The 20,816-nt window shown below is 48.5% G+C and overlaps 1 protein-coding gene across 3 annotated transcripts in view; it reads left to right on the forward strand.

Annotated features, from left to right (window-relative positions):
* DPP6 (dipeptidyl peptidase like 6) overlaps positions 1–20,816 on the forward strand; it is an 827,489-nt gene that overhangs the window by 774,284 nt on the left and 32,389 nt on the right. For all 3 annotated transcript variants that reach the window (XM_076006752.1, XM_012786244.2, XM_012786246.2), the window contains exon 17: positions 15,716–15,763. In XM_076006752.1, coding sequence (XP_075862867.1) covers positions 15,716–15,763 — 48 coding nt within the window. The remainder of the gene's footprint in view (positions 1–15,715; positions 15,764–20,816) is intronic.

Raw genomic sequence — 20,816 nt, forward strand, 5'->3', positions numbered from 1 at the left:
CCACCGCGCCCGGCCTTCATCATTTATTTTTAAAATCGTTTGGTCAGAGTGCCATTTGCCACTCGACCGTGGTCCTCAGGGGCCTTGGTTTCGTTGGCTGTGCCGATCCGTGTCCATGAGGACAGCAGTACCAGGAGAAGACAGCAAGCGTAGCCAGAGCGATAGAACAATTATTAAGTAATCCAGAGGACTGAGAGCTTCCGGCTCGAGGGTGTCAGGGATGTTTTTAGATTCATAGAGCGTTAGGGCAGAAAGAAGTTTCAAGATCCTCTAATCCAAATGTTTTCAAACTTGTTCTAAGCCACAGAGCCCCGTTCTTCAAAAGGAAATTTACTGGGAAGCCCAGTATGGAAATAGAGGCTTCTCAAGAGACTCCCGGGACTCTCTTTGAAGATCTCTGATTCAGTCCTGTTGCCTCGTTTTGCAGATTAAAGGAACTCGGGGGCAAAGAGGTTAAGTAATAAGAAAAGTCTCCTTGAAGGAGATAAAAACCAGTCATATCAAGAGCCTTCACGTAACGGCGCAGAAAGTATGTTTGGCTTATTCCGGTGGATGTTTTGGGGGTGATTCTACGTAAGGCACACACTAGAGTGTCCCTGCCTCAACTGCCTGATGATCTCACTGGAGAGACGAGACAGAGGCAGCACGTAGACAGAGGAGGACAGCAGCTGGGTGTCTCGGAGTGGAGACGGGACGCAGAGGCCGGGCAGGCTCCGGGAGGGAGCGGCACGGGCCCTGAGGACCAGCGAGGCTGAGCAGTCAGAGGCCTCGAGCGTGCATTCGGAGAGCACAGGTGCTTCCTTGGAAGTGACCTACCTGGGCAGGTTGTGTGCATCATGAACATCTGCAGAACGTGGAGCCAGATCTGAGGACAACAGTGCAGCGGGCCCCTGGGGACGAGGGGATGGAGGAGCCCACAGCAGAAATGCCCGCACACCCGGACCAAATGTCAGGGAACAAGTGCAGTTGTCACCGTGAACAGGATTTCTGTAAAAGATTCTCCTGTTGCTGGGGTTCCGAGTCTCTCTTCATTGAAGGATCTTCCCTTAACCGTCACCAACCAACCGTCGCACCAATGGGACAATTGCCCAGGGCGCCCCAGGCAACAGAGTGCATGGATGTTATTAGCTCCTCAACTAAACAGCAATAATAATAGCAATAAATATAAGTAAGAACACAAGTGCACACAAGTATAACAGGCTCACTCACTGAGAGTCCAGGAGGGCATGGCGTAGTCCCAGCATCCTGTGTGTAATATGTGGCTTACTGTGCATGCTCAGAACGTTATAGACGCACGGTGGCGCTGCCCATCTCTCAGACGAAGAGGCTAAGGGCCAGCTGCTCAGAGTAACTTGCCCAAGCCGCCCGATCTAGCTGCAGCTAAGAGTAAGCACTGAAGTTTGCTCTGCTTTATGATAAAGAAACAGACATACCCAGGTGACCCCACGGAGAGGCCAGATGGAGCACAGCGGTAGAGGATGGAGTCCGTGGCCACACGGCCTGGGTTTAAATGCTGGCACTACCACATGCACTGCTGTGCCTTGGTGTATACATCTGTGCAATGGGGGTGCACTACCTAACTCATAGGGCTATTTTATGGATAAATTTGAGTTAATATATGCAAGACCCTTAGAGCATGTGGCACATGATAAAAATGGCATGATGAGTAACTTGTTGTCAACACCGTTACTACGGTGGTGCCACAAAGGAGGGACGGTCGGAAAAACATCGCAAAGAAGCTATTTGTTTGGACTGAGTCTTGGAGACCAGGCAGGGGTTTCGCAGGAAGGTGGGGAGAGAAGAGCCTTCCAGGAAGAGGGAGGATCAGGTACAGAGGCAGGAAACTGCACCACCCATCTGCGAAGAGTGTGGAGTCCAGCGTTCGAGAGCCCCAGGTGCGTGCTGGGGACTGACAGAAGCTCAGGTCCACGCGGGTCTCATGTTTCACGCCAGGGTTTAGACCTGATCCTCTGGACAGTGGGAGTAACTGAAGGTCCTGATCAGAAGAGAGCCGTGGTGAGAACTGCGTGCAAACCCTCGGGCGGCAGCGCTCAGGACGTTACCAAGGAGACGGGAGGTTTTTAGCAGGCACAGTTGAGAGGAACCAAACCTGGGGTGGTTCAGAGAGGCCGGAGTGGGGAACCACCTCTGTTTAAAAGATGCGATTTGCTCATTCTATATCCTGAGTCCAAAAAGAGCAGGAGATTTTGTTTCCCGCCAAGGGGCCATCACCATTACCCTCCAGCAGGTGGCGCACAGCAGCCCTCACCTGACAGGATCCCAGGGCTGCCCAGCCTGGCAAATCCCGCCCAGATCCCGCCAGCTCAGACCTGCCGTCCCCCAGCGGACAGAGGAGCTTGGGGCTGAGGAGGGGGTGGGCAGAACCCTCAGCGGAGCAGACTGAGGGCCCACAAGAAAGCAGAATCCAACAAGGACAGACCCCCGGGGTCTTACGTCTCCTGCTTGCTGACGTGACCTGCCTGTGCCAAGGTCTGATGGGATTTGAGAGCGGAGATGAGCTCACATGTGATGCGTCCTCAGTGCCATGATGGAAAGGAGCGAGATTGCTTCCCACACCGTAATGTGTATGTCCAAGTATGTGTTGTCCTTCTCAAGAGGCTGAGCGCTCGATCCCGTGCCGGGGCACTGCTCAGGAGGTTTTAGATTTCCTCCTACAAAGGCATTTCTTTGCTCCGGCCTCACGGGGAATATACAACTCTACTTTTTAGCGTGCTTGATTGTTGACAGCATTATCTAACCATAAAACTTGTACCTTCACTGCAAAACTTGTCTTCAGTGATCTTGTGCACATTTTAAAAAGCAGGCCGGGCGCGGTGGCTCACGCCTGTAATCCTAGCTCTCTGGGAGGCCAAGGCGGGTGGCTCGTTTGAGCTCAGGAGTTCGAAACCAGCCTGAGCAAAAGCGAGACCCCGTCTCTACTATAAATAGAAATTAATTGGCCAACTAATATATAGAAAAAATTAGCCGGGCATGGTGGTGCATGCCTGTAGTCCCAGCTACTCGGGAGGCTGAGGCAGCAGGATTGCTTGAGCCCAGGAGTTTGAGGTTGCTGTGAGCTAGGCTGACGCCACGGCACTCACTCTAGCCTAGGCAACAAAGCATGACTCTGTCTCAAAAAAAAAAAAAAAAAAAAAAGCAAAGCTAACCTCTAAAACAGGTAACTGGCAACTTTGAAACACTTCAGGAGAATGTGCCACCACCTCGGGAACTGCCATGTGCGCAGTTCCCCAAGGAAGGCGTGCCATCCAAGAAGGGTTTACTCGTCCATTTAATCAGCAGCCATCAGCTGGTGGCGACTTACTGTGAACAAGTCACTGTGCATTTTCCTGTGTGGGATACAGAGTTCTGTAAAATAAGTCCCTAAATTCCAAGTATAGTTGAAGGGATAAGACATAAATACGTCCTTAGAGATTGAATTAGAACGTATTTGCCTTGACTGGAAATCGTTGCAGAAGTTCTAGAACCACAATGTGGCCCGGCTGCGGGATTGGGGCTGAGAGCCGGAACTGCAGCCGGACACCCGTCTGGATTCCAGCCTGGATTCCAGGCACGAGTGAAGCAGCCCGTGCATGTAGCATCATTTTCCTGCAGCTTCGCTTCATCTCACAAAAGCAGTGAAAACCAAGATCCTCCGTTCATACTTTGAATTCTGTGGATCATGTGAAATATCTAAAAACTTCACTCGGGTTCATGTGCGAGAGGCATAAAAGTGATGCTGTGACTTAAATGCAGATAATTCCTAATACCTACAGCTTTTGTGAATCAACTCCCCAAAGGTACGAGCTGAATTTCAACAACATATACAGAGGCCCTTTCCTTCTCCTTTAGTTTTTTTTTTGTTGTTGTCTTTCTTTTTTCTTTTTATATGATTGAGATGGATTCTCTTACTACAAATGTCTGTCATGAGCCCTAAGTATCACTCATAATTTCTAGAGCAAGGGGCTCCATGTGACAATTTAAAGTCAACATGGCATTGCTTCACCATCATTTGTGAGCGTGTAAAACAACCCACCGTTTTCCAAGGCCCCCGCTGAGCGCTGCTCGCCCGACTGCTGCCTAGGAAGTGGGATCACTTTCGAGTCCCCTGGACGCGTCAAATTGGATTGAAGCAAAACTAAATGCTGCGGGGCACGGAGCGGGGTGGGGTGGGGGGGCCGAGACCCCAGGTCTGATGTCAGAGACAACAAGTTTTCAAAATCACACGGCAACAAAACCTGTCTGCAGCCAGGGCTGACTAGGAAATACCGTCTTTGGAACAAATATTGTAATTATCTGCAGCAGTCCTGGTAGCCCGGCTAGCTCCCTGTTTATTAGTATGATAATATCACCTCGACGTATAAACTGTATGGGTCGGGCATCCATAATTCATGAACTGGCAAATAAAGAGATCTGGAGCCTGCTCGCAGCGGGCCTGCCAATTATCTCGGCCGGCCAGGGCCTCGCCCTGCTGGCAGCTGCTCTTTGAGCCCATTCATCTCGCTTCAGAGATAGGGGCGCTGGCCCAGGCTGTTCGAGCCTCCATTGTTTACGTACGAGGAGTTTAGCCGCTGCTTGGAAAGCATCTGTCACATAAACATCCTCTGAGGGTACAGATGAGAGGAATGAAGACAGGCGCTGTCTTTATGAATTTTTCTTATTTATTCTGATGACTTTTTTCTTTTACGGTTTTGCATTCTTTTTAATTACTTCATTTTCATCTGCAACTGTCCCCCCGTTTCTCCATCTAGTCAGGCAGGTGCAACTCAGTATTTTAAAATGAAAGGGGCTGGCAACCAGAGAGGCGAAAATAAATATTTTCTGTTGTGATTCAAAGCTTTTCCTTTTGTGCTCTGAGTTTCTGCCCCTCTGGTCGTGGGGTCTCTATTGAGCAAAACTGCCTCATGCATCGGTTGTGAATTCACTTGCTTCGATTTGTCTGTTTTCCCTTTCCGGAATAATATAAATTTTGGAAGTCAGATATTTTTAACTTCAGCCAAAATAGTGCCTGTCGTTAATCAAAGTTTTCAAAGGGCTAAATGTTTTTATTGCAGCTATCTCTTCATAAGCGAAGGCTAAGCAAATATAATTAGTTTTCTGCTGTCAGTAGGCAGCTGTTCTGGGTTTCAGTTTGAACAGCAGCGCTCTTACTCTATGTCCACGGGCGCGCCGGCGTGAGACAGGCGTGTTTATCAAGGACTTAAGACATTAGGACGAGGCAAAGAGAATCACGATAAACATGTTTTCACTTACACATACGTGCTCACATGAATTTTGCAGCGTATACATAAGAGTATGTCATTAGATGTGCACATATAGAATTAGATATTTAATATTTGACCTAATTGACAGAGGAATTTACAACGAAATATAATTGTGTGCTTTCATTTGAAAGAATACTATGTCCTGATACTAGGTGAAAGCAGAAAGATACAGAAGGATCGGCAGAGAAAGAATAGAAAATCATCCTGCTTCCTCAACCCCTTTTCCTCCTCCTCCTCTTGCGATTCAGGTGGAGAGCAGAACCCCCTTCCCAGCACAGGTGTGCGACCGCCTGCTCCCATACTCTCCCGTGGCCGCTGGCAAAGGCTGGCGTTTCAAAGGGAGATTCTGATCACAGACTCCTCACCTCCAGAGTAGGGTGTGCCCATCACACAGGGTTGTGCTGGGGTCCGGGGAAGTCCCTGAGCACCCAGCCCAGTGCCTGGCAGATACAGCAGGAAAAACGTTGGCTGCTGCTGTTTTTGCTGGTGCCACTGTTGCCCTTGCTAAGAGTAGTAGACCTTGGCAACCCGGAATTCTGCAGTTGAGATCCGGAAAAGGAAAGTCGCTTCCCTGGAACCACAAAATAGCTGGCGGCAGAGCTTCAGCTAGAACCAGGTCTGCAGACCCCTCCCTCACTTACAGGAGTCCGCGTGAGGACCTGTGAACCACGGACGGCTTCTGGGGAATTCGCCAACCACGTGGCATCAGACCATATTTTGTGCATGCATGTCTGTCTTCCCTACGATTTCAGTCCGTTTCCCCTGGACATAGCACTGTGCCTGGTACATGGCAGAATCCCAAGATTTATTTGTTGAATTGCGTGCAAAGTAAAAAGAAACTATGAATGTGAGTTGTCAGAAGAAGAGCAGTTAAGTCCCAAGGTTTAGCCACAATAACCTACGTGCCGGCAGTAGAGACTGATCGCTTTACAGGCATCACAGACAAAGTAGCAAAAGCTTCCTATTGCATAAAAAAAAAAAAATCATTAAGTAAGTTAGTTACTGACTAGACTAGTACGAGATCATTTGGAAGAAGACAAAGAAAGTAAAAACCAGCTTAAAAGTTCAGTGGTGAAGCCACTCCTAGACTCATTAGTAAAAGTACTCTCAATTCTTTAAAACAGGTGTAATGTACCCTCCTTTGTATGTTACCAGCTCCCCCCAAATCTGTATCTGATAATATGCGTGGCAGGTCTCTTCATAAAGGAAGTGTAGGTAAATACTAACACAGGTCTGGTCAGAGTGTCACAAATTCCACATACCTGATTCCAAATTAGGATGGTTCTGATTTTATTTCTCAGGAGAAAATATGTTTTGATTTAGATGGTTTCCTAAACTTTCTGCCTATTTTGAGGACCCAAACCATCACAGAAATCTCAAAGCCAGTGGGTGGTCCTGTAATTCACACAGACACAGTGGGTTAGTGCTACCTGGGCAGAGAAGCCAGACATGGAGGTCACCTGAGGGCAGAGCCCGAGCGCCTGGGACCTCAGAACTCAGGGTCTCTGGGCTCCCACCCGCCCACCCTCAGGGGGAGTCCAGGAGTCTGGGTGGGTTGGATGGGATTAGCGATCAATAGATACCGCATTACACACAGAGGCTGTTTTTAAACTTTTGTTTAGAATCCTCTTTAAATGTAGTTGTTGTTAACATCCATGCTGTTTGTGTCTGACTAGTCTAAAGAAGTACTCTATGTTAAGGTAGTGGTGAACGTGGCCGGCTGTCATGTGGCTCTCAAAAGAAGCACATAGTCCATATCATGCCCGTGGAGACAGCCACTCTTGGCACTTAGCGAAGACGGCCGGCGATTCCCTGAGCATCTACAGAGACGGCAAGCTCAACTATAAAAGGCAGGACACAGAGTAGTCTTAAGAGACCCCTCTCTTAGCCGAATTTAAATTTGCTACCTTGATCTGTCGTAGCCTGTGATATGCTTAGAAGGCTGTTCACTCGTTAACAGCTAGGTCGTTCCACAGACGTCGTGTGGACAGCACTGGCTCCCCGTTACGGGACGGGCAGGGAGGAGGAGACGCGATTCCGGCCCCAGGGTTTCAGTGTGCATTGGTCTTTCTGTCTGTCTGGGGTGGGGCAGAAACGCGGTTGGAGCAGTTATGCTTTTAAAATTGCACTTCAGCGTGGCAATTGCCGTGATTGCTACTTAGGGCAGTTTTCAAGTCGTAAGTTGGAAAGCACACAGGAGGAATATCTGCAGCAGCGTGGGCAGGAGCTAATTTTCCAAATAACATGTCGAGAAGCAGCAAGGCAATTAAAGTGGCACAAAGGGTGGGAAGTGCAATTTGTAGTAGTTGGTGTAGGAACACACATAAGAAATGCACATGTCAAATAAACATGAAAACATGTCCAATATAACTCAAAATTTAAAATTTTTGAAAAACATTTGCCCACCAGAGGGGTAAACCACTCATTTTTTTAAAGTTATAGCCTAGACCTCCATACAACCAGACTATATTTACTGACACGTGAACTGTACTGACACGTGAAATGTTTCCACCGTATGTGTGGACTGTATCCTTGTTCCCAGTGTTTCACTCCCCTTCCGTGTAAGAGACCGCACTCCCATGGCCTGCAGCCAGCAGCACCTCCACGGCGACAGGGATTCATCCCTGCTCTGCCAGGAGCCGAGTCGGCCAACTGAACGGGCATGGACGTGAACTACCCCATGCCCAGGATGTTCCAAGGGCTGCAGTGATTTTGCAAGCCCCTCACTCACTCCCTTTTGTCCCGAGCTCAGTGTATTCCAGGGGAAGGGCAACCTTTCCGTCTGGAACCCGGAAAGCAGGTGCGTCCTGGGGAGAGCCTGGGAGGACCGTCCACACCTGTTTACGGGGCGCAGCGTTAGCAGGAAGGAAACGTCCTCCTTAAAGCACTGAGACTTAGCAGTTTTGTGTTGGAGACCACAGGTATTCATGTCAATATATTTCATGAAAGCTGACTGTAAAACCTTTTAACATAACAATGGCAGTGCTACTAACTAGCTTAATAGACAGATACAGTCTTAACCCATGTGCAAAGATATGAGTAAGGCGGTTTTTGGAAACACTGTATATGGTAACAAAAATCAAAAGGAAACCGTCTAAATATCCATCAGTAGAGAATGGACTAAACAAATCATGGTATTTCCATATAATGGAAATATGTATCTCTTAAAAAATAGTCTTAGGCTTTTCAGAATTATTTGTGTAGTTGTATATCACAATATTTACCATTCTGCTACTTGATGTTTTCACTCCACCTTGTACTCTTCCAATTTGTCCATGTTGATAGGTACATACCTACTAATTCATTTTGTATGCTTTACAATATTCCGCCATGCGAATTCCTCTGTCTTAGTCATTCTCTCTCCTGCTAATGAATAGCCAGGTAACTTCCGATTTGTGACTTGTATGTAGTTGCTGCTGTGAACATGCTACATGCCTCCTTGTGCACACACGCCGGGGCGCCATGAGATGCACCCCTGGGAGTGGAGCCGTCAGGTTGTGTGGCAGGAGCATCTTCAAATGTCATAGGTAATGCTGGATTGTTCTCCAAAGTAATAAGGTGAGAGAGATGTTAATTAGCCTGATTTGGCCATTCTACAATGTATACGTACATCAAAATATCACATTGTTCTCCATAAATATGTACAATCGTTAATTGCTAATTAAAAATAATTAGCAAATATTTTGTGGGCTGTGCCCACTCACACCCCCACAAAGTTGGCCTCTCCCTCCTGCAGTAGTCAGACCAGGACGGTATTAAGACTGCACAAAATATTTAACATTGAGACATGTTAAATTATAATATGGGTGTCATGTATATTCTTAGGAATACATGACCAGGTGGCAAAAACATCTCTGAAATATGCAGAGAAAATGATAAATACTAACTTCAAAGTCATGGTTGCCTCTGGGACAGGGGGGCATTGGGACTAGAGAAGGTGCACAGGTGACCTCAGATCTACTTGTTTTATTTCTTTTTCTTTAACTCAATATTATTTATTTATCATTATTTTTTCCCTTTTTTTATTTTTTTTGTTTGGTTTGGTTTTTTCATTTTGCTAATTTTTATTTTAAATTAACAATTATATATATTTATGGAGAACGATGTGATGTTTTGATGTATGTATACATTGTAGAATGGTCAAATCAGGCTAATTAATATCTCTGTCACCTCACATACTTATTTCTTTGTGGTTAGAACACTTAAAATCCACTCTGTTAACAATTTTGAAATATATAATACATTGTTTATTAACTGTAGTCACTTTGCTGTGCAGTAGATCACCTGGACCCGGTCATCCTGTGTCACTGTAGCATCGACCCACTGACCAACGTCTCCCCTTTCCCTGTCCCCTCCCCCCACCCCCTGCCCCTGTGACCAGACTCTACTGTCTACTTCTGTGAGTTCAACTTTTGTAGATTCTACATGAAAGTGCGATAATGTGGTATTTGTCCCTCTGTGCCTGGCTTATTTCATTTAACGTAATGTCCTCTAGGTTCACCTGTGTCACAAATGACAGAATTCCTTTCTTTTTTATAACTAAATAGTATTCTGTTCTGTATATATACCACATTTTTAAAAATCCATTCCTCTCTTGATGGGCATTTAGGTTTATTCCATATATTGGCTATTGTGGATAGCACTGCAATAAACATGGAGTGCAGATATCGTCCACATACTAGTTTCAATTATTTTGGATATATACCCAGAAGTAGGATTGCTATCATTCTATTTTTGGTTTCTTGAGGAGCCACCATATTGTTATCCAAAATGGATTTACTAATTCACATTCCCACCAACAGTATACAAGGGTTCCCTTTTCTCCACATCCTCACCAACACTTATCTTTCTTCCTTTTCATAATGGTCAGTCTAACAGGTGTAAGGTGATAGCTCATTATGGTTTTAATTTACATTTCCCTGATGATTTGTAGTGTTGAATATTTTTTCATATTTATATTAACCATTTGCATGAATTACTTTGAGAAATGTCTATTCAAATCCTTTGCTCTTTTTTAATATGGTTATTTTATTGCCTATTATTGAATTGTTTGAGTTTCTTACATATTTTAGATATTAGCCCCTCATCTGATGTATGATTTGCAAATATTTTCAACCCAATTCATGGATTGTCTTTTCACTCTATTAATTGTTTTTCTCTTGCTGTGCAGAAGCTTTTTAGTTTGATGCAATCCCATTTGTCTGGTTTTGCTTTTGTTTCCATTACTTTTGGAGTCAAATCCAAGATATAATTGCCCAAACAAATGTCAAGAACCTTTTCTCCCATGCTTTCTTCTAGTAATTTTACAGATTTAGGTCTTACATTTAAGTCTTTAATCAATTTTTAGTTGATTCTTATATAAGAGGTCAGATAAGAGTCCAATTTCATTTTTCTGCATGTGAGTAGCCAGCTTTCACAACACCATTTATTGAAGAGACTGTACTTTCCTCATTATGTTTTCTTGGCAACTTTGTTAAAAATAAATTGACAGCAGATGTGTTGCTTTATTTCTGGGCTATCTGTCCTATGCCATTGTTCATGTGTCTGTTTTGATGCCAGTACCATTCTGTTTTGATGCCAGTACCATGCTGTTTTGATTATTGTATCTTTGTAATATGTTTTGAAATCAGATAGTGTGATACTTCCTTCTTTATCCTTTTTGCTTAAAATTGCCTTGGCTATTCAGAGTATTTTGTGGTTCCATACACATTTTAGGATTTTTCTGTAAGAAATCTATTTTTTTCTATTCCTGTGAAGAATGACATTGGAATTTTGATAGGGATTACATTGAATATCCAGAGATCACTTTGAATAGTACAGACATTTTAACAATATTAATGTTTCCGATGCATGAACAAGGGCTATCTTTCCATTTATTTATGTCATTTTTAATTTCTTTCATCAGTGTTTTAGAGTTTTCAGTATACATGTCTTTTACCTCCTTGATTACTCCTTAAGTATCTTATTTTTTGTGCTATTGTAAATGAGATTATTTTCTTAATTATTTTTTCAGATAGTTCATTGTCAGTGTATAGAAATACTACTGATTTTTATGTTGATTTTGTAACCTGTAACTTTACTATATTTGTTTATCAGTTCTATCAGTTTGTTGGTAGAGTTTTTTGGGTTTTGTATATATAAGATCATATCATCAGCAAACAGAGACAATTTCACTACTACCTTTACTATTTGGATGCCTTTTATTTTCTTTTTCTTGCCTAATTGCTCTGGCTAGGACTTCTGATACCACGGTGAATAAAAGTGGTGATAGTGGGCGTCATTATTTGTTTCTTGATGTTATAGGAAAAGCCTTCAACTTCACTGTTGAGTATGATGTTAGCCATGAGTTTGTCATAGATGGCTTTTATCGGATGAAGGAACATTCCTTCTATACCTACTTTGTTGAGAGCTTTTATCATGAAAGGATGTTGAATTTTGTCAAATAATTTTTCTGCATCTATTGCTATGATTATATGTTTTTGTCCTTTATTCTGTTAATATGATAAATCACATGTATTGATTTGTATATATTGAACCATTCTTACATCTCAGTGATGAATCCCACTTGATCATGGTAAATAATCCTTTTTTTGAGAGAGAGAGAGAAAGAGAGTGTCTTGATCTGTTATCCAAGCTAAAGTACAGTGGCATCATCATAGCTCACTGTAACCCCAAACTCTTGGGCTCAAGCAATCCTCCTGCCTCAGCCTCCTGAGTAGCTGGGACTATAGGCAGGTGCCACCATGCCCACCTAATTTTTCTATTTTTTTGTAGAGACGGGGTCTTGCTATATTGCCTAGGCTGGTCTTAAACTCCGGGCTTCGAGAGATTTCTCCTGCCTCAGCCTCCAAAGTGCTAGGGTTACAGGCATGAGCCACCACACCCAGCTGTAAATAATCCTTTTAATGTACTGTTCACAATTGTGTTGAGGATATTTGCGTTTTTGTTTATCAGGGATATTGGCCTGTAGTTTTTTTTTTTCTTGTGGTACCTTTCTGGTTTAGGTGTCAGGGTAATGCTGGCCTCGTAAAATGAGTTTAGAAGTATTCCCTCCGCTCCTCTTCTGGTTTTTGGAAGAGTTTGAGAATGATTGGTATTAGTTCTTCTTTAAATGTTTGGTAGGATTCAGCAGTGAAGCCATCAGATCATGGACTTTTCTTTGATGGGAGATTATTTATTACTAATTCAGTCTCCTTACTTGTTATTGATCTGTTCAGATTTTCGATTTCTTAATGATTCAGTCTTGGTAGGTTATGTGTTTATAGGAATTTATCTATTTCTTCTGGGTTATCTGATGTGTTGCCATGAAATCATTCCTAGAAGTCTCTGATATTCTTTGTGCTTTTGTGTTATCAGTTGTAAAGTTTCTTACTTAACTTCTGATCTTATTTGAGTCTCTGCTTTTGTTTCTTAATACAACTAAGGGTTTATCAACTTTGTTTAGTTTTTCAAAAAACAAACTTTACAAAAAAAAAAACCTAAGAAAATAACTAGGACAAATATGGTATAATGTTAAGATTTATAAAGCTTACTTTCGAGTATTTTTATGTACTTTTTTTATTATGTGCTTGTGTGTAAATATGAGCACATTATGTGCAGGCAAACATTTTAGGACATTTTAGAAACATTCAGGTTATTCTGGGAAGCGGAGATGAAAATAGATCTATTACATGTCATTCTATGCTTTCTTTAGTGTTTGGATTTTTTCAAAAACATGTATGATAAGTTCATTCATTAGAAGATTAAAAGGGACTAATTCAAGCTCAGTAACTTTCTTATTCTATGGATGAGACAAAAGGCTTAAAGCTCTCAAACCTGTGTTTTCTTCTCTGTAAAATACGATTAGCAACATCTACTTCACAGAGCTGCCATGAGGGTTTGATTAGAAATTACTCATATAAAACATCTAGCAGAGTGCTTTTTACATAGCAGGCGCTAAATAAAACTATTAACATTATTAATAAGAACATAGGATATGCTTTATTTGCAAATTTACTCACCTTAAAATGTCCAGAGAAAATAGATGTAGGTTCTTTATTTCTCAATAACCGATCTATTCTTCCGTATGAGCTCCCCGTGGGGGGAAATGGATCTTAGAACCAAGAAGCTTAGTTTGATTTAATACTTTAAACCTACAGTCAGTGTTTAAATCTCCTTTGGTAAGTACGTGCCGTCTCTTTAGGCATCACTGTTCCCTCCCTGGGTGAGGTGTGCTAGATTTAGCAAACAAAAGTACAGGATGCCCAGTTACATCTGAATTTCGGGTGAACCACAAATAATTTTTAGCAGTATGTCCCAAATACTCCATGGGACATATTTATAGGAAGAAAATATTTTTTGTTTATCTGAAATTCACGTGTAACGAGGCAGCCTGCATTTTGTCCGGCAACCCTGCCTGTGAGCGGATGGGGAGGGGCACGGCGTGGGGAGAAGGGCCCCTGGACACCTGGACCTCGGATGTCCACTGTCTGGGTCCGGGCCCTGGGCAGCGGGCAGGCGTCCACTCTGATGTCCACAGCTGGCATGACCCCCGGCTTAGCCGGCCCCTGCCGGAGTGCGCTGGCCACGCCTGCCCCCTCACCTCTCGACGGTGAAGGACCCTGAGCTCTTCTGCCACGTCCGCTTGGGCCCCGGACTGGGGCGTCCACCGTGCGGCCTCTGCAGTGGGCCCTGGAGCCCTCACCATCATGGGATCCACAGCGGGTCCCCTGGCTGACAACTCAGCCTCTTGTCGCAAGACCCCTCAGAAGCGCGGGGGACTCTAGACCCCAGCCATCCCTCTGCCCAAATACCATGTGTCCTCCAGCTTCGACGTGGCCACCCCTGCGCGCTCCCAGCGTGCCAGGCTCCCCAGACGGCAGCAGAACTCAGGCAGCGGCCCTGGCCACATCCACACGCACCTGTCTCCCTCTGACCACCTGCCCCCACTTCCTCTTTCTCCCTCCGTTCTCTGCAGTCCACCCGAGCCAAGGGGGCTTCCTTCCCCTGCCTCCCTGCGCACTCTGTGGTCGCTTGTTCACAATCACAGCACGCAACCGGGCACTGACTCGGTGCAAAACACTGCCCTCCATGCTGAAAACAGCAGCTGCTGAGACAAGTGCCTGACTGTGTGGAGCTCGCATCCTAGCGCAGTAAGCAGATACGGGGCTGGTTCCACGCTGCAAGGTCCTGACACCATAGGACATGGCAGTGAGCTCCACAGAGAAAGAGGGAAGCTGAGTGCACAGTCGTACAGGGGTTGAGTTTGGGCACATGGTCGTGCAGGGCTTTAGAGTTTGGGCGTGTGGTCGTGCAGGGCTTTAGAGTTTGGGTTTGTGGTCGTGCAGGGCTTTAGAGTTTGGGCGTGTGCTCGTGCAGGGCTTTAGAGTTTGGGTTTGTGGTCGTGCAGGGCTTGAGTTTGGGCGTGTGCTCGTGCAGGGCTTTAGAGTTTGGGTTTGTGGTCGTGCAGGGCTTGAGTTTGGGCGTGTGGTTGTGCAGGGTGTTTTTTCAGCCAGGGTGGTTGGAGAAGGCAATCGAGCAGAGACTTAAGTGAAGAGAAAGAGGAGCCGTAGCAGAGTCTGGGGCAGAGCACTTCAGGCAGAGAGAACGCCAGGCCTATTGGGAAGAACTCTCGAGCCTCAGACCCCGCAGGACGGCCAGGCGGTGGGCGGGGTGGGTGCGGAGGACAGCTGCAGGAAGGAGGCTGGGAAAGTCCCCCGGCCAGCTTCTTAATCTGTTTTCAAAAAGAGATAAAAAAAAAAAAATTCAGAAATCCCCTTTTGTTTTCTTTCTGCACTCTCCTTTTGCTAAAAAACAATTTAAAAAGTCAACCTACAGGGAAAGTTGACTGGGGTCACTTTGTCCTGCATTGTACCCTCCTTCCCGCTTCCAGGGGGGGGGGGGCGGGGGGAGGAGTGCAGCGTTCCCGGAGCTGCGAGCTGGTGACTCAGGAAAACTGAAACAGGGTTGAACGCTTTCAAAATATTCCTGTGACGTGAGTAAGTTTCTACGAAGTGCTAAGAGGCCGGAGGACGGAGTGACATCCTCCCTGGAGGAGCCAGCAAGGATATCTTTTAAAAAGCTGACTTAGCACCAAGGCTTGAGTAATTTAGCAGAGCTCAGTAGAAACACCGTGGAACTGTGTCTGGGCGATAAACACAAGGGTATAAGGACATGAACCAAACGTAATGCTTTGTGGAATGGTGTTTTGTGTCATTGCGGCAGTCTGCAAATAGCCACTGTGAAGCTGAAGCGGGTCCACCGTGACTCCCGCGGTGCAGGGCGGAGAGCACACGCGGCTGCCGCTCCGCCCGGCCTCGGACACCGCTCGCGGGCGGCTCCTCCGGGAGGGCGGCTCTCCGGGCGCCACCAACCTGCGCGCGCCGTAGGAAAGTTAACCTCCTTCTTTTGCTCCCAGCTAAGCTAACGGCCTCGTTTCTCTTTCTTTCCCGGCATTTCTCCTCCCAACAATGCAGGTCCCGGAGTCCCCAGGGTGACGGTGCACAACACGACGGACAAGAAAAGTAAGTGCCTTTTTTCTTCAGTCTTCCTGCGGCGCAGAAGAATATAGCAAAGGTGCTTCGCGGGATAACCCGGCCCCGTCTTCCTGTTCAGAAACAGGGAGATGAGTCACGCCCGGCAGTTCAGCACGGGCCCTGCTGGTCCCCAACCGACTGAATGCTGTGAAGGTCGAGGCCCTCACGACCCAGCCACACGGGTCCACAAGCCCCTCTACGAATGCTGAGCCTGGAGGGTCATTCCAGAGTCACCCAGGCCATTGTCCAAAATGCTCCGAACGGAGCCCGAGACAGGATGGATGTGCACAGCCGGCCCCTAGGGCTTCTGTGGCCTGGCACGACCCCCACCCCTCTGAGAACCGCCCGCCGGGGCTGAGACCCGATGGCGCTTGGAGGCGCGTCTGTCTCCATGGGTCCAGGGTGTCTTCACGGCATGTCGGGTCCACGCATCCGTGCGGCCACAAGGTGTTAAAGAAAAAGTATTCTGATGCTTGTTAGATTGGTAGGGAAGACTCTCCAGGACGGTGGCAGGGAGAGACGGGGCTAGCTCCACGCACACAGCACGGCCAAGCGGGACTCACCGCCGGAGAGCAGTGAGGGGCCGGTGGGGAAAAGGACCGAGAGCAGGCACGGGCTGGGGGCCGCAGGCCAAAGACAGGGAGGGCCAGGTTGCAGCCCCAGCCGGGAAGCGGGCACCGAGGAGCCTGGCCAAAGTCCAGTCAGGGAGAGGGTCTCCGTCAGGGGTGAAGCCCCCGGAGACCCCTGAGGAACTCGTAGCACACACACGAGTGCACATGACCACGTGCACACACGTGTCTGTGCAGAGGGTTTGAGGTGACGTCTGCACTCAGAGGCAGACGCTCAACTCGGCGGAGAAGTAGAGACTTGCCAAGTCCCTCCCAGGCAGCCCCTCCCTTCCTCCCCTGGCCCCTCCACCCCTTTCTGCACCCGGGCCGCCTTCCCGGCAGAGTCAACCCTTACGGCCAGCTGCTGGCATTCCTTCGGGTCCACCACGGAGGCGACCTGGCACCTCCAGTGGACGTCAAGTGCGAATGGTCCTCTGACTCCTCTCTTGGCGGCGGGGGGGCTGGGGAGGCCGGCAGCGCTGGGAAAGGGTCTCCGAGAGCGTGCTTAGACACGCTTAGAAGGTGGCCAGAGTGTCCAGGGTGGGTGAAATAGAGGCAGCATGTAGAAAATAATCCCAAATAACGATACTGTTCTGCCAAGCTATTAAATAGCTATTAGCAGTTCAAAACTAAACCACAGGTAATAATAAAATCAGAAATAAATCGCTTAAATGCCAAGGAAAAAAGCAAGCAAGCAAGCTGTGAGGCGGATGACCGAGCGGGCACCAAAACCGCTCAGAACACTCACGTGGCCGCCGGGGCCGGTGCTGAGAAGGGGGGATCCGTGTCCTCTCTGTGTCCCCCCAGGAGGTGCTGGTTTTCCAGTGGAGGTGACCTGCCCAGACCCCCTCCCCCGCCTCACCTGGGACCCACCCAGGGGCCTGCCAGGTTTGGGAATCAGGCCTGGTGTCCGATGGCGGGGCTGTCCCTGAGATGTAGGGAGCGATTGCCTGGGTTCCCCCCACCCCATCCGCCCGCACTGGGGCGCACGGGCTGTGCGGGCCCCTCCAGGAGGCCGCGGTGGCTGGGCCGGGACTCCCCACGGCACGGTGTCAGGGGCCTGGCAGACAGTCGCCAGCGCAGCCCAGCTCCTAGAAATGCTGGTGCCTGGACCACTGGAACCGTGACTTTCACTGAAAAAATGCAAACGTTGCACAGAGCCTCCACTTGGCATCTTTTTTCCTTAAGAAAATGTCTATTATTCATTTCGAGGACTTGTTAAGATTTAAGACTACATAGGTAATTGTCTCATATTTGGGGAGATTTCCCTTCCGAATCGAGGGTCTGGTGGAATTGGCCTGTGGTCTAGTTAGCCTCGGTGCAGCCATGTCGGTTTCCCGTCCCGCTGTTGCAAGGTTGTTACAGAAGATGCCATTTGGGGGGACCCTAGAGAAGGGGACACGGGACTCTACAATTTTTGCAACTTCCTGGGAATCTATAATTATTTCTAATTTAAAAGTTTTTAAAAACCATCTATGGTCTGATAAAAAAAAAAACACACACACACAAAACTATCTCTAAACTTTGAAAAACCATGATACAATGTATGGGTCTTCTTACAAAAATCATTCACTTTAAATACTTTTCCCTGCTTCTTTGGAGGAAGCTAATATCCATCTATTCGAGTCAAAGGCTAATACAGCACCTGCTTTTTGAGAACTCTTTTTGACTCTGAAGCCACTTCCAGGCCTGATGCGGTCCCCCCACTGGGGATCCCGGTGGCCCAGCGTGTGAAAACACTGGGCGGGTCCCTCTGCACCCTGCCGCTGGGCACAGTCCTCCTAGTCTTCCGAGGCTTGCGCATGAGTGAAGACGAAGCAGACCTGTAGGTCTTAGACATGTGTAAAGTTGAGAAAATACTTTATTCCATCATAAAAATAAGGTAACGTGCAGGCGGAGTGAGGTGCAATTCTTCGAGAGAGAGTCCAGACAAGAGTCTACGGCACGTTTCCCAGCACGTGCTGGTGCTCTCAGAGCTCTGAGATGTGAGCTCCACCCGGACACGAAGCCACCCCGCCCTCCGCCCTGCCGGGCACACTGGCTGCGCCATCCGGCCAGTCCAGTCTGTGCTGCAGACCAGCGACCCTAGACCCGCCGTGTCTCGTTGCCGAGCTCCGCAAAGGAGGGGGTTTTCTAAGAAGCATTTCTCTGTCCGCAGTTGAGCTGTCGCTGTCGTGACTGTGACTCCAGGAGGCAGAGAGAAAGGACCCAGTGCGAAAGAAGAAAAGCCACTGTGCACACGGGGCGAGGCTGGCATCGCATGCCAGCGTTCCCTTCTTCTCCACGTGAAATTTAACAGTGAACCTCAAGGTGACACCATTGTGCTCTGTCTCGGCAAAGCGCCGATTCATTGGAAACTGGACGGCGTTCACGTCACATTGCGACCTGCGGAATTCCCGTCGTCGCCTTTATTTCACAAGCCTGTTTACGTAGCGACGTTTGAGCTCCGGCTTTCCCGTAGCCTAATTCAAACTCTGGGGACATTTCATTCCGCCCTCGCCTGTGTCGGCGTTCCCCGCTGTCGGTACAGTCCAAGCTCTTCCAGGGTGTTGACTGAAGCCGTCACTTTAACTTGAAAAAAAGATAAGACGTGGCTGAGTTGGTGCAGCACCCGAGCCCGGGAAGAGAGTGGGGGTGTCGCCTCGCTCAGAGTCCGCGCCACGTTCAGACTCCGGGGTTTGAGGGAAGCCCGGCACACGCTCCGGAGCACCCGCATGGCCCCGTGCTCGGTACGGTGCCCACTTTCCGCGTTCGTTCCTGTGGGTTAGCGTGTCATATCTGCACTTAAAAATCCCTTATGTCAGTTGGGGTTACGTTTGGGTAAGTGTGGCAGGAAACTCGAAGTGGCCATTGCTCACACACGGGGGAAGCGTTTCCCTCCCGCGGGAAGCTCGGGCTGCCGTGCCCCTGGGCATCTTCGCCCGTCTCGCCAGCCGTCTGTGGCTGTGGCTCTGCACGTGAGGTTGCTCCAGGTGCGCGGTGGCTGGCAGCCGGGGGCAAGGCAGGGACAGGAGGGCAGGGCTCCTGTGGCTGGGACAGTCTCTGCAGGCTGTCCTCCCGCCAGTGCCGCCAGCACGCCCGTCCCACCTCATTGTCCATGACTTAGCCCCGCGTCCTGCCCTAGCTGCAGGGACGCTGGGAAATGTCCTGTATCCAGGCTCCATGCCACCTCAGATGGAGTCAGGATTGTATTCCTAAGTGACAGCCCCCACCAGGATCTCAGGAGCTTGGCGTACGTGCTTCCTGGCCTGCAGCCACAGGTGCCCTGTCCCGGGGCTTAAACTACAGCTCTGGAGTCAGAGTATGAGGTCGAGGGTGCGCAGGGCTGGTTCCTTCTGAGCTGCGAGGGCGACTCTGTTGCAGGCCTCTCCCCGGCTTCTTGGTTTGCTGCCATCGTTGGCGCTCGGTGGCTTGTCACTGTGTCACCCCGGTGCATGCTCCAGCGGCTTTCTCCGTGTGTGTGTGTGTGTGTGTGTGTGTGTGTGTGTGTGTCCAGTTTCCCTAGTGTAAGGACACAGCCATACTGGATTAGGGCCTACCCTAGTGACCTCGTCTTAACCCAATCAGCTGCAAGGACCGTTTTCAAATGAGGTCACCGCCACAGGTACCAGGGGTTACAACCTCAGCATGTTTTAGGGGACACAGTTCCCCCCGCAGCACTTGACCCAGCAAGGGTCTCTCCTTCTCTCGCACGAAGACCAGTTCCTGTGGCCCTGGTTATGCTGTCCTGGCTCCCTCTCCGTGTGGCCCGTCCTCCCCAGGCCCCTGCTTCTGCCGTGGGGACGGGGAGAGAGGAGGCAGGACGTGTGTGGGGTTCCTGGTGCGGGCGCCTGTGGGTGGCCTTTGCATCTCTATCGGCTGGCCCCCACGCCTGGGCCCCGAGACGCGGGAGGAGCCGCAGGACCGGGAACCACAGGAGAAGGACATCGATGGCACCAGCAGTCATTGCCACAGGACGGAAAAGAGGAGAACGTGGGGTGGCAGCGGCTGGAGAGGGGTGACAGGAGAGTTGGTGGCCGTTTCTACACAGGACACTTGGTCTGAGCCAGCGTGCCAGATGCTCTCCACTTAGGGTCCCAGGACCCCAGAGGGCAGGTGGGAGCTCCGTGCCGAGAAGTCCGTGGAGAGGAGTGTCCAGCCGCGGAAGGTTCTTCCAACTGGGGCGTGAGGGCGCGAACGCCAAGAGGCGAGGGGTCATAGCATGGGACCAGGGTAAATGGCGAGGAACACGGGGCCTGGCTCCTACATTTAAGGAGCTCAGACCTGCTTCAGACAGTAAAAAACAGGACAAAATGGTGCGTCACACGGCACCTCCGCTGTGCAGGTACACGGGCTCTGCGTGTCCTCGCCCCGCTCCACGGGGAAGGAAACGAAGTTCTGACTGCTCGAGAGCAAGTAGTCTGAATGAGAGGAGAGCGTGGAAAGTAGTTTTT

Source organism: Microcebus murinus, chromosome 9 (genome assembly GCF_040939455.1).
Source record: "Microcebus murinus isolate Inina chromosome 9, M.murinus_Inina_mat1.0, whole genome shotgun sequence".
NCBI classification, from domain to species: domain Eukaryota; kingdom Metazoa; phylum Chordata; class Mammalia; order Primates; family Cheirogaleidae; genus Microcebus; species Microcebus murinus.